General features: G+C 34.0%; 1 protein-coding gene across 3 annotated transcripts in view; it reads right to left on the bottom strand.

Annotated features, from left to right (window-relative positions):
- LOC148947787 (neuralized-like protein 2) overlaps positions 1-12,131 on the bottom strand; it is a 135,428-nt gene that overhangs the window by 11,800 nt on the left and 111,497 nt on the right. For all 3 annotated transcript variants that reach the window (XM_089095439.1, XM_089095438.1, XM_089095440.1), the window contains exons 2-3: positions 8,073-8,411; positions 6,364-6,611 (exon numbers count right to left, since the gene is read on the bottom strand). In XM_089095439.1, coding sequence (XP_088951565.1) covers positions 6,364-6,611; positions 8,073-8,398 — 574 coding nt within the window. In that variant the 5' untranslated portion in view covers positions 8,399-8,411. The remainder of the gene's footprint in view (positions 1-6,363; positions 6,612-8,072; positions 8,412-12,131) is intronic.

The following is a 12,131-nucleotide window of genomic DNA, read 5'->3' as shown; positions in this document are numbered from 1 at the left end:
ATTCCCCTAAACATCCTGTCCAAGAAGAACGTTAGTGCGACAGATTTAGTAGTCAGCCATTAAGAGCAAATTAATGCCCACTAGTAAGATATGACTCTTTAGGGTGCTCTTAAATACATTATAATACAGTCCTAAGCCATATTACCTATTTTAAGATGGAGAAAAACTTACTGGAGAAGAACCTTCTTCTTTATGGCCTTGTTATCTAAATAAGTACTTCATCTATCTATTTTCAGTAAGCAAAAAGATAGCCTAAAAATATTGTGACATAATATATCGCCACTGTTACGCCTAAGGGTCCTATCTGGGAATTTCATAAACCTTAAGCAATTGCCCAAAAGCATTGGCTAAGTTGTTCTCAAAGGGAGGGTTACCTGGATAATTGAGATCAAGAGAACTGAACTTTGATTGAACATACATTGCGTTGCTGATCCTCCTTTTTAATGCAACTCAGAAAACGATTTCTGACAGTTATTTTCAAGGCGTAAACGATTTCTTTTTTTTTAAAGATGGCAAATAAGACCTAAATGTCCCAAGAAAAAAGACCAGTTAACAATAGCTAATTTCTATGAAGCATGAACAAGAAAAAGGGTATCAATAGATCTATTTCTTTGTGTGAGCATAATTCAGTTTCAGAAGTAGTCTCAACTTAAAGCATTTAATTTCATAAATAGAAAACAACTATTAGTTAAATTTGACAAAAAACACAAGTGAGAAAAGCATCTAGAGTAACTTTACTGAATATTCGACCATACAACATAGATATACTAAATACAGAAATATTTGGGATTTCGACTTCGGATTCGAAAGTGACACCAATAAAGCACTACTCTATATTAACGCATTATAGATTCACTCTTGTTCCGACATTAATTAAAAAAAAAAAAATCCGAAATTAAAGTTTTTCAAAGAGAAATAAAAAGTCATATTAAAGCCTAAGACTGCGCCGGATCGACCGAACGCCGCCGACCGCCACCGAAGTGTCGCAGTGCATGGGGCTGTTGGGATAGTGCGTAGTCTAACTGCAATATTTTGTGTCCTATGATGGGTGGGGGAGTTGAAAGAAAAGGAAGAGAAATATGCACTTAGGGATGTGGACTCCCTTTTGCCCCTCAATAAAATGTTGGAGCTACACCCCTGCCGGTCTCCATACCTTGTAAGTTGCAAACCTATCAGAGACAAAACTTGGAAGCAGCACAGTGATCTAGTCACAGCAAAAGTTACAAGAGGGTTAGGAGGGATATGTAGATTGAAAAATGTTTTACCGCTATCAGCACTTTTAACTTTCTACCTTGCAATTGTGAGCCCGTACATTTCTTATGGTTGAGTCATTTGGTCAAGTAGTTTTTATTTGAGTTTCAGAAGAGTATAAATTTTACAGAATAAAGCGTTTCGTTTATTAGGTAATTATTCAGAAAATGCCAATAACACAGTGTCTTGTTTTAAGCTATTGAGAGTACTAAATATTGGACAAATTCGAGATTTCCAAGCTGCACTTTTGGCTTATTATTGTTGGAATAATGTATGCCCTTCACGTTTTAGTCAGTCCCTTCGTGCTAATATTACCCTCCGCGCATATGAAACGAGGAATGCAGATAATTTCGTGGTCGAATATCGAGACGCCAACCGTGCCGGCTTCACGATCCGTTATTTACCTCTGGTTATTTGGAATGGTTTACCCATTAGCAATAGGGAGGCTGAACACACTGGTGTGTTTAAAAAGAGATTGAAGAAGTATTTTTTAAATGAAGATATATTGTGCATTCATTTTCATTATGAGATTTAATCATTTTTTTTTTTGGGGGGGGGGTATAGTTTATTGAGATTTTTTATTTTTTTCTTTTTTTGAAAAAGATATGATGAGAGCGTTTTTTTTAATTTATTGAGTAATTGGCTGAGATTCAAAGGGCAGCCGTCTGTTATCAGGCGCAGTGAGTCTTCCCTGGGTGGCTGTTCTGTTTAATTTTTATTGTATGAGTTCTGTAAATAAAATAGTCAATAATCAATAAAAAAAAAATTTGGCCGGTTTTGTGGCGTCACAAATGAAGGCAGCCAAAATTAATTTTTGTGCATTAGGGTTCACATGAGTAAAAAACTTATGAATGAAATTTTGACGTGTGATTCGAAAGACGATATATGACGTTCTGTTTTTGTTCATCCCGCGTCTTTTTGTCGAGAACAATCAAAACTATTGAAAGGCAAGTGACTGGACTAAAAGAAAACATCACGAGTCTTAGGTCATCAGAAAAAGTTTTGGGCCGATTCTCGGGTGATATGTATTTTTCATGATTTTCCTGTGTATAAGGGATCCCTCGACCAGGCGTACAAAAAGTACAAAAAGTGAGGTAAATGCCAGTGCTTCAACTATCCCCAAATTTTGGGGGATTTCCCCGAAAATCTCCGTGTCTCCCCCCAAAAAATAGGTTCCCTGAATCCCCGACATCTCCCCGATAATCACCTTTCGCCGAGGATTTGCCACCCCTAGTGATTTATCACTAGTGAATATCCAGCGCTAGTGACTATCACTTTTTCTTTACTTGACATAACTTTTTCACTACTTTCTAACATCTTTGTCTCAATTATTTACTACCCATCAACAACCAGGCAGAGATCATTAAAATATAGACCTCCTATATTCTCCTATATAGAATTCCTATGTTAGTAAAAGCACTGTGTTCATAAGATTATACCATTTCATCAGATGTTACTCTCCTGAGTTTTGGTAAAGAACTTTATTCGAAAAGTTTTTGTTCAGTTGAATTTTGAACATCGATAGAGAGAGGGTTATTTTGACAGCTGGATTGTGAGTTTCAAGTTTTCTTTCTTTTGCTATTCTGTTTAATTTTTTAAAGTCTGAAAATACAAGGGATTTCAGTTTGAGGAAGACAACCATCCTATTAGCTATTCCCACCCCAGTCGGGAACAACCTGCTTTTTTGTTTAACCCTAGAAGTTTGAATTTCCTTTAAATTCTTCCTTATGAGCTATTCCCACCCATTCGGGAACAACCTGCTTTTTGTTTAACTCTGGAAGTTCCAATTTCCTTTTAATTATTTGTAATGTTCTCTTCCATTCCCATTCGGGGATAGCCTCCTTTTCATGAGGTCCTTGATAGAAGGCCAAAAGGAACGTTTTTGTCAATCAATCATACTTCATCTGTAAAACGTGGCCTGGTCGTTAACCTTCCTTTAATTACAGTCCTGGAAAAGGGGATCGAACCATTTTTTGTAAGACTTATTGTTTGATGGACAATTCCCCTGGATAACATCTACCATATCTGCCTCGACCTTTCGAAACACACATAATTTCAAGCATAGTGCCAAGGAATTATTTTTCAATGAGGATCAAGTCCCTTATATATGCCTTCTTCCGAAAGTCAACTTGGCACCTTCAAGGAAAGGAGAACACAAATTTTCCTACGTTTCACCAACAAAACCCCCTGACAAATTTCCTTTTCCCTAGTCAATTCCCCCCCCCTTCGACCTCACCTTCTTCATTCTGCTTCAACACATATCCCCCTTCTTACCCAAATAAAATTGACACTAAAAAATATAGAAAGACTTTCGTCCCGTAGATAGTGAACATGTTAAATAAGTGGCTTTACCCTATTTTTTTTTTACTTTACAATTGTGAAACTTTTGTTTGAAAATTTTAAGTTTTCTTTTTATTTTATTTTTCTAAATTATGTGCTGTAGATTTTAGTCACAAGACCAAATTGTCCTTGTATTTTTTTGTTTGGTTAATGACATTTTAATTTCGTGAGTTTCAATTGTTTTTGGCATTTTTGACAACCTTTTCGACAGTTTGATAAAAAAAATTTCTGACTTACATTTGCTAGTTTTGTGGGATTTTTTTATGTGCTTTTTGACTCTACAGTGCGAATTCGGCCCACCTGGGCATGTGATAGCCATTTGTCAGAAATAGAATCTTCTCTTATCTTGGATTGTTTTGTATTTCTCTCTCAAACTCTCCCAGTTAAAATCTCACTGAAGGCATTTTCCCATTATTTCAGAGTAGAAGGGGAACTATAGAGTAAAAGCATATAAAAACTTCATAATTTAATTTAGTTGTTAAGTTTTTAATATTATAATTTATCACATAACCCGTTTTATAATATCGAATCAAGCACATTCCACTGTTTTGATACTATCATCCATAAATTTTGTCACTTTTAAAATAGCGCTGCTCGTAGACAATTTCACCCACAAATTTAACAACTTTCTAGAAAAAACTAATGTTCAAAGAATCCAAAAAGAAATTTCAGATTGTACTTTAAATTTTAAGAACAGCAATACGTCTCTCTAGCAATATCACAATTTTACGTGCAGTCTTCATTGGTTAATTAGGCATGAATTGACCCTAAAATGTCACTCAAATATCCAATACAACTTTGTCAGCAATCATCAAATTTGCTTTCAATGATAATTTAAACTTTGCTTCAAATTTTCAATAATATTTAACGGACTGCTGGACTTACGTCGTAATTACATTTTCATTATCGTCATTTAGCTGATTCATTATTCTGCATTATTTGAATTCAACATAAAAAAAAGTCTAATGATGTGGAGTCAAGTGACTCAAAAGAATCAACACAAAAAATAATAAAAGAAAATAAACAAAAACTTTCTTTGAATTCTAGTAAAATTTTGAAGTGACCATCTTTAGTGCATATCTATGTGCACATATACCCAAGTATATGTATATGCTTGTGCGTCTATTTGCATGCTTTAGTTTCTATTAAGATCATAATTTAAGTGTTGTTCCTTACTTCTTCTTCGCTTCTGGATCATCACTATTTTGAAACACTCACATTGGCTTGTCTCACAATTGTAGTGAGGCTGTCCATATCAAGTCAGAAATTGATTTTAATAAAATAAATTCAAAGACACAAAATACAAGTTACAACACTTTGAATAACCACTTTACTCAGATAAGAAGAAGGCATCAAGACATGGCTAATTGTGGAAAAAAGCCAAGACAGATAGTCCGAGTAATTGAGAGGCAAATCTGGGATAAGCTCTTTTTAGGATTGTATAAAAATGATGTCATTTCATTTGTTGATAGATAAGTCTATCTATCATCCATCCATGGGTCATTCCCAGGACAGAACTAAGGTAGATAGTCATAGAATTAAGGGTTGAAAGGATGTCCTGGTTGGATCACAGAACTTTAAAAGAACCACTTCCCTGACTAAAGCAGGAAGTGCAATAAGGACATATAGTTTATACTTCATATATATACCCTATTTGAAAGAGATAAGGGTTTTAACATTTTAAACTTTTTTTTATCACTTGGATTGTTTTGAGCTTAAAACGTTTGGCATAGTGAGTGTTATAAGCATTAATGAACTATTGTCACCCATAGCCTCTTGATGCCCATTCCTGTGTCGTTTTGTCTGTTTCGAGTCAATTAAAAGTAATTAATATTTAACACCTGTCTTCTCTCGAAACTCAGTAGCCGACGTCTCCTTATACTTAGTTTCGACTACCTTACTATTAAGGCGCTACCCATAGTTATTCATTCGAAAGACTTCGTGACAATAGAGGTCACGAGTCTCACCCCAAATACCCTATGTTACACCATCTAGGGCAATAACTTATTTTTACGTCACTAAACAACTGCAACTTGAACGATGTTTTTTTACTTATTCATTATTTTTACCCTATTAGGATTTAGATGAAGAAATAAAATAACAAGAATATAATGGTGTGGAGTCAGACAATACTAGAGAAACGTTTAATTTTCTTTTTAATTTCATGGTGAGAAATGTTGAATATAAAATTAAAAATTCGTTTTCTTTCGAGTTCTGCGATAAGTAGCAACGACAATACTAACAACAGACATCCGGCACATCTGCAAAATTTCATTTTATCCTTAAAAGAAAGTCACTAAAATACTTGATTGGTATCACTCATCATTCATAGTCACAACATTCGAAAACAGTCTTATTTTATTACTTTTATTTTATTTTTTTTTCGCTTAAAGTGAACACCAGACAGTGAATTTTTGTGGATTTGGATGCCTTGGATAAATAGCACTAGGATTTTTATCACCCATAATTCAACCATTTTACTCAATGTCAAGCTCGAAATATTTAGGAAAATCATAAAGACTTGACTTGAAATTATATTTCAAAGTCATTGACAAATAAGAGATTTGAATTGATGTTTGCAAATTCAGTAATAGCAGAGACTTGAGTAAGGATAATTTATGTTGTTTGGAACGTATAAATCCGAATTACTATAAAATTAGATTGAATGAATCCTGAATATTTTTTGTTTTATTACAGAGAAACAGCCCGCACTATTATAGCATGATTCTTTATTCGATAGAAAAAAGATGCAAATAGTAAGAAAAAACTTACAGTAGGATATTTGGACCACACCAATTGCTTTAGTTGTTCCATATACATCGAAAACAGCATAAATAGGTCCATCTTGATAAGGAATTTCACCAGCTAAGGGTCCATCATAGGGAGTTTCAGCAGTACAATATCCCAAATCTCGTCCATTTACGCTGATTTTCATTTCGGCAGTGTGAGCATTACACGGAACAAAACGAACTCCCAAATAACCTCCAACTTCAGTAGGTAGTGTATTTTCGGTGAAGTTGCTAAATGAAATCAGAGAAATTTTATAAAACAGAAGGGAAGATATTATAATGACCTATTGAAAGGAAGAACCTAAAATGACACTATATGTTTCAAAATATTTTTATTTTTAAAAATATATATTTGAAGCCAAGAGAGAGAGAGAGAGGGGGGAGAGATAGATAGAGATGGAAGGGACAGAGTGGAAGAGAGAAGAGAGAGAAAGAATAATGGTAAAAATCATGCAGAATAGAATATATATAACTGTTACCTTTACTTTTTTATTTCATAGCGGCAGTTGCTCCTAGCAAAAGCAAAAAACAATCCCCTCTGCTATCATATGAGAAAGCCGTTATGTTTGGTAGACACGTATATGGTAACAATCAAAGCAATCTGAATTTCCATTTCTTTAAACTAAGAGCCAAGAACTAATGAGTTAATTAAATCCCCATGCAAAACTTCAATTTCAGTTGATTTAAACTTAGTTTCTCACACAAAGATTTATTCAAAAGATTAGATCAACCAAAGATTTATTTCATGTCATAGCTTCATAACCACAGTAGACAGAATACACAGTATTGACAAAGGCTATACTCTCTGTAAAAAAAAAAAAAAAAAAAAAAATGAAAAATTCACACTCCGCCTTCGCGCACACGCGATACAGATGTACACATCACGAGAAGCCTATGCAAAAACCTGTCTGTTTTCCGACCACTAGCAACTAAACTAAAGTTCTGACGTATATTCCCAGGGTCGGTATGCTCAGTATCAAATATGTTTCATGTTTGGAAAAAGAAGACGCTACAGTCTACAGTGCTTCATAACAGCAATAGTGACATCAAATAGATTTTATAGAGAGGAATACAAAATGCTATTATTAGCATACAATTTCTCTCCAAAGACTTCATGAATCGCAAACAAAGTATCTATTCTGAAAGTAGGCCTGCATTACAGAACTGATCGTAATATATATGAAAATCCATATCAAATAGCAGAACAGTTCCATGGTGGAAGTCAACAGAGGCCAAGGCAAAAGCAGAATTTTTATTATTATTAAGTGAATGTTGACAATTTTAATTGTGGACATTCACTGGTTCTCAGTTTCGAGATCTATACAAAATCCTAAAACCAAAAGTTTTTGGCAATTTTTTTTTTTTTTTGCACAAAGTCCTAAAAAAAAAATAAAATCAACCTCATAAATTATAATGTCACTGTTTGAACTATTAATCTCAATTAGTCTTCAAAAACGGGAATCACCAACTTTCAATTGCCCGAAGAGATATTCATAAAGGTCAACCAGGTCTTTGAGCAAATAGGAAAAAAATGACTGAACCTGGAACACAAACTAATTTCTCAGATGCTACACAAAATGCCCTCCTTTTGGAACCCTACTTAAGTCTGCTTGCATTCTTTTTTTCGCATAAAAAGTCAAATAAAACTATTGAGATAAAAAATTCTACAAAACACATATGAACATATTTCACCTGACCATATTTGTTAAGCTGCTGTGCAACTTTGACAAAGCACATATCCAAGTTTTTCCACGTTGAACTAAGTTTGGCATTGCGAATTGTGGCAGTGAAGAAATTGTAGAAGGATCAATTTGCGTAAGTCCAATTCTCAAGTGACCACTCCATCCTCTTTCAGTTTGAAGTATTTGTACAACAAATTGTTCATTTGGCAACAGTGGATTACTGCTAAATACTATTGCGTCTGCAAAACTGGAAGATCTAGTGGCAACTGTCCGACTGTCATCAATTGAAATATTCTTCCCATGCTGCAAGTGGAACCTTTTCATCTTAGAATCCATGACTATTGTTTTTCTAAAAATAAAGAATGGCAAGATTGGATGAAAGTTGCAAAGCAGGTTACAGAGAGTTATACTTATACTATTAACAAGAGTAAAGAGACTTTACATATAATTCGTAGCTTAGAAAAAAAGTTTCAAAACAGAATATAGTACCAAAATAAAAAAAAAAAAATCAACAGTCAATAAACAATACTTAAACAGATTGTATAAAGAAAAAAAATTAAAAGAGTGTAAAAACAACTCATAGGAAAAGTTTAGAGTATCTTCAATAAGAAAAAATATGCAATAGGTTGGCTATTAGAGCTTCCTTGCGACCAACAGAACAAAAAAAAAGAAAAAAAAAAAAAAATCAAATACTAGTGATAAGCTTCCCCAGCTCCATCAAAATTAGTTATAATTTAATATACCTCCAAGGAATTACTTTTAAAAGTTTATCTAGAAAATCTTTTAGACCCAGAAACTTTGCAGTTAAGGGCAATTTGTACAACGGCGAGAAACGTGATCTGTTTGACTTTAATCTGGGCAAATCATAATGGTGAAAAAAACAAACTGAACAGATTCCAATAAGAAGCAAATCTTATTAGAGAATTAAGACTAAGAATTAATGAACACCAAAATAAGCTAAAAATAGAATAGCTGCTTTATGTGACAGAGTATGATTTACATGTACTTGGCGAACACAAAAAAGATTGTATACAATGAATGAGCAGATAATTATCTGCTTTAAAAATTTTTTTTTCTGTTAGGATCAAGACAATTTTACGAAGAAGTCATCCATTGCAGCATTTATAGCAAAGTTTTAAATGTGCTACCATGAATCTCCGTTTCTAGAGAGTTTTTTTTATGTTATTAAAAGTGTCGAGCCATAACAGTCTACACAAACAGAGGAACAGAAAGACTTATAGAGTCCCACATGAAAATTTGATAAGGAAAGTTTGAGGAAAATGCATTAAAAAAAAATACAAGGATGTCCACAATTAGGATTGAAGACGTTTTTGTTTCTTTGCAATAAGCATGAGGATAGAGTCCCATTAAGGTAGGCAGCAGATTTCACTGTAGGTTTATCAGTTCTAGTTGCAGAAAGATTCCTTTTAAATGAGGTACTTAACTTCTTGCATTACCCTGCTTATCCATTTCTATAATCTGTCTTCACTAATTTTTGGTTCATAATTTAATACTTGTGACTACAGCTAAGAATCCAATTCTTGAATCTTTATGCATCTAGAGTTAGTGAGTCAAATATTTTAGTATTTTATGAATAAGCTTCTTGTACATGTATTTATCTTTATTTTGACCCAGCAATATATACTATTAATAGTTAAAAGGAGGAGAAATAAGTCAAAGCCTTAACAATTTTATGAATTAAGATTTTACAGTTAAATAGCACAAAAGTTTCCTTGTTTTACTATGGGTTTGTTGACAAAACAAAAAATGATAAATGTTGCACAATTAAAAATCCATTCCTGGATGCCGGGAACCACAACATTTGCATTTTTAAACATAAATACTCAGAGTGGTCATCACTCCTATTCTCAGACACAACCATACCTCTGATCAATCAATAAAATCAGCCAAATACCTCTAATAGAAGTAGTCAGAAATAGGTCAAAATAATGTCGTATATGAAGATGGCGGTCCACCAGACAGAAATTTAAACACAAAAGTCAAGCAGGATAGTTGATGCAATGATTCCATTAACAAGTTCTTCTAAATTTTTTTTCAAATTATTATCAGGCATTGCTTGTGGATTGAATTCATATTCCGCAAGTGAGATTTAAAAGTCAACTGCAAGATCAATGCAGATTACTGTAAATGGGGTTTTGTAATAGCGTTGTACAGGAGGACTAGTATTAGTTGCAATAGCTTCCAGGATATCTTCAGCTTTACTACTTGAATATGATCAAGGAATGACAAGTTTTCATCGAGGAGGATCCCCAGGCATTCTGCAAAGCACTTTTCTCGTCAACCTATCAGACTTCTGGATGTTTGGATACCATATATCTCCAGATGAATACCCTAGAACAAGTAGCGTATCCAGGGAAGGGGGGCCAGAGCGTCCTGCCCCCCCCTCCCCCGAAATTTCTTTTCTTCTTTTTTTTTAAGTGCCAATATAGTAAGCTCTGAAATATTCACGCTTTTAAGTTATTTGCAACACCCGTTCCTTTTTACATTTCTTGTTAAATGGCTATCCATTTCTCCGGCAAGCTTATATCATTATTTTATCATCAAACGTGCAATTGCCTCCTGTAATCAAACAAGATGTCAAGAAATTAAAAACAAGATGTCAAGAGTAGAGAGGGGGGTACCAGCCCGGAACGAAAACCGTGCTGCCACCTACAACTTTTTTACATAATTTATGCATGTTTTATGGTTTTTCTCACTGAGAATGAAAATAACAGGATTTTTCTCACTTGAAAAAACATGGTTTTTCTCACTTTTATGGATGTTTCTTGGATGGTTATGTGTGTTAGTTAATTTATTTGTTGTTTTTCATGGATGTCAACAGCAATTTATGTCTGTTTTTATGGTCTTTGTCAGTGAGAATGAAAAACAGGATTTTTCTCATTTTTATGGATGTTTCTTGGATGGTTATGTGTGTTGATCAATTTATTTGTTGTTTTTCATGGATGTCAACAGTAATTTATGGATGCTTTATGGTTTTTCTCACTGAGAATGAAAAAAGTGGATTTTCTCACTTTGATTGATGTTTCAAGGTCGATTTATTTGTTGTTTTCAAGTGTATTGTCTCCGGGGCGAAGTTTGCACATGCGCATTAACGCTAGGGAGAATGTTATGATCCAGGAATAGGATACAGGATCACGTGTCTCCTTCTAAGCCAATCAGAGAGTCAGTTACATCTCCTTCTAAGCCAATCAGAGGGCTGGTTACATATTAGCGGTAGAGGCTTGCAGAGAATATAAGGAAAGGATGTTTGCTATAGTTTTTATTAGTCTGTGAATAGAATTCAAAGGAGTGAGAAGAACAGTTTGACTTTACTCATTTGGATATATATTTGTGTTGATGATGATGACGAGTGGGATGTTTACCCTATTAGAAGTTGATAGTGGAGTTGATGGCAATAATAAAAGAGCACCAAACATTGTAGTGGAAATCACGAGAGGATCACAGCTTTGCCTGGAAAGGGATGATGTGTATGCATGATATGTGATATCCTTGAGCAAATTTAAAATGGAGGATCAATTATGTTTCGCTGCTAAAGTTGATATAGCACATGTGAATAGACTTCAATGTGCTTTAAGTGCATTAGTGAAACATATTGAAGACAATAAACTGTATCGCTAATTGTACACACTTAGTATTATTGTTGTTATAATTATTCAATAAAATTGTTTCGAAATCAAAAATGTTCCCTTTCTTTTCTGGTCAGGTTAGAATGCTAGGGCTAACGATTCAGGGTCAGTCTACAGTCAGCAGTCAGAGTGAAAGGATTGAAAAATGAATAAATTTGAGAGAGAGAATTAGATCGAATCTAGTGTTTATGAGAAATCTTTGATTTTTGATGACGATTTTCTTGAATTATCTCTTCAACGAAAGATATTTTGGTGGGAAACACTTGACGATATTATGACTACTGATTCTCCCTCATTGGACTATTGTACGAATCTTTTTCAATATGACTCAAATATTTTTACTCAATTTATTGATATATGAATTGGAACAAAGCAGAGCAGAATCATATCGTGGATACGCTCTTTGAAAACATTGCCAATGG

This window comes from Artemia sp. Qi Xiang Cuo, chromosome 10, assembly GCF_049724085.1.
Source record: "Artemia sp. Qi Xiang Cuo chromosome 10, ASM4972408v1, whole genome shotgun sequence".
Classification (NCBI taxonomy): Eukaryota; Metazoa; Arthropoda; class Branchiopoda; order Anostraca; family Artemiidae; genus Artemia; species Artemia sp. Qi Xiang Cuo.
This window is presented reverse-complemented; position numbering and strand designations above follow the sequence as displayed.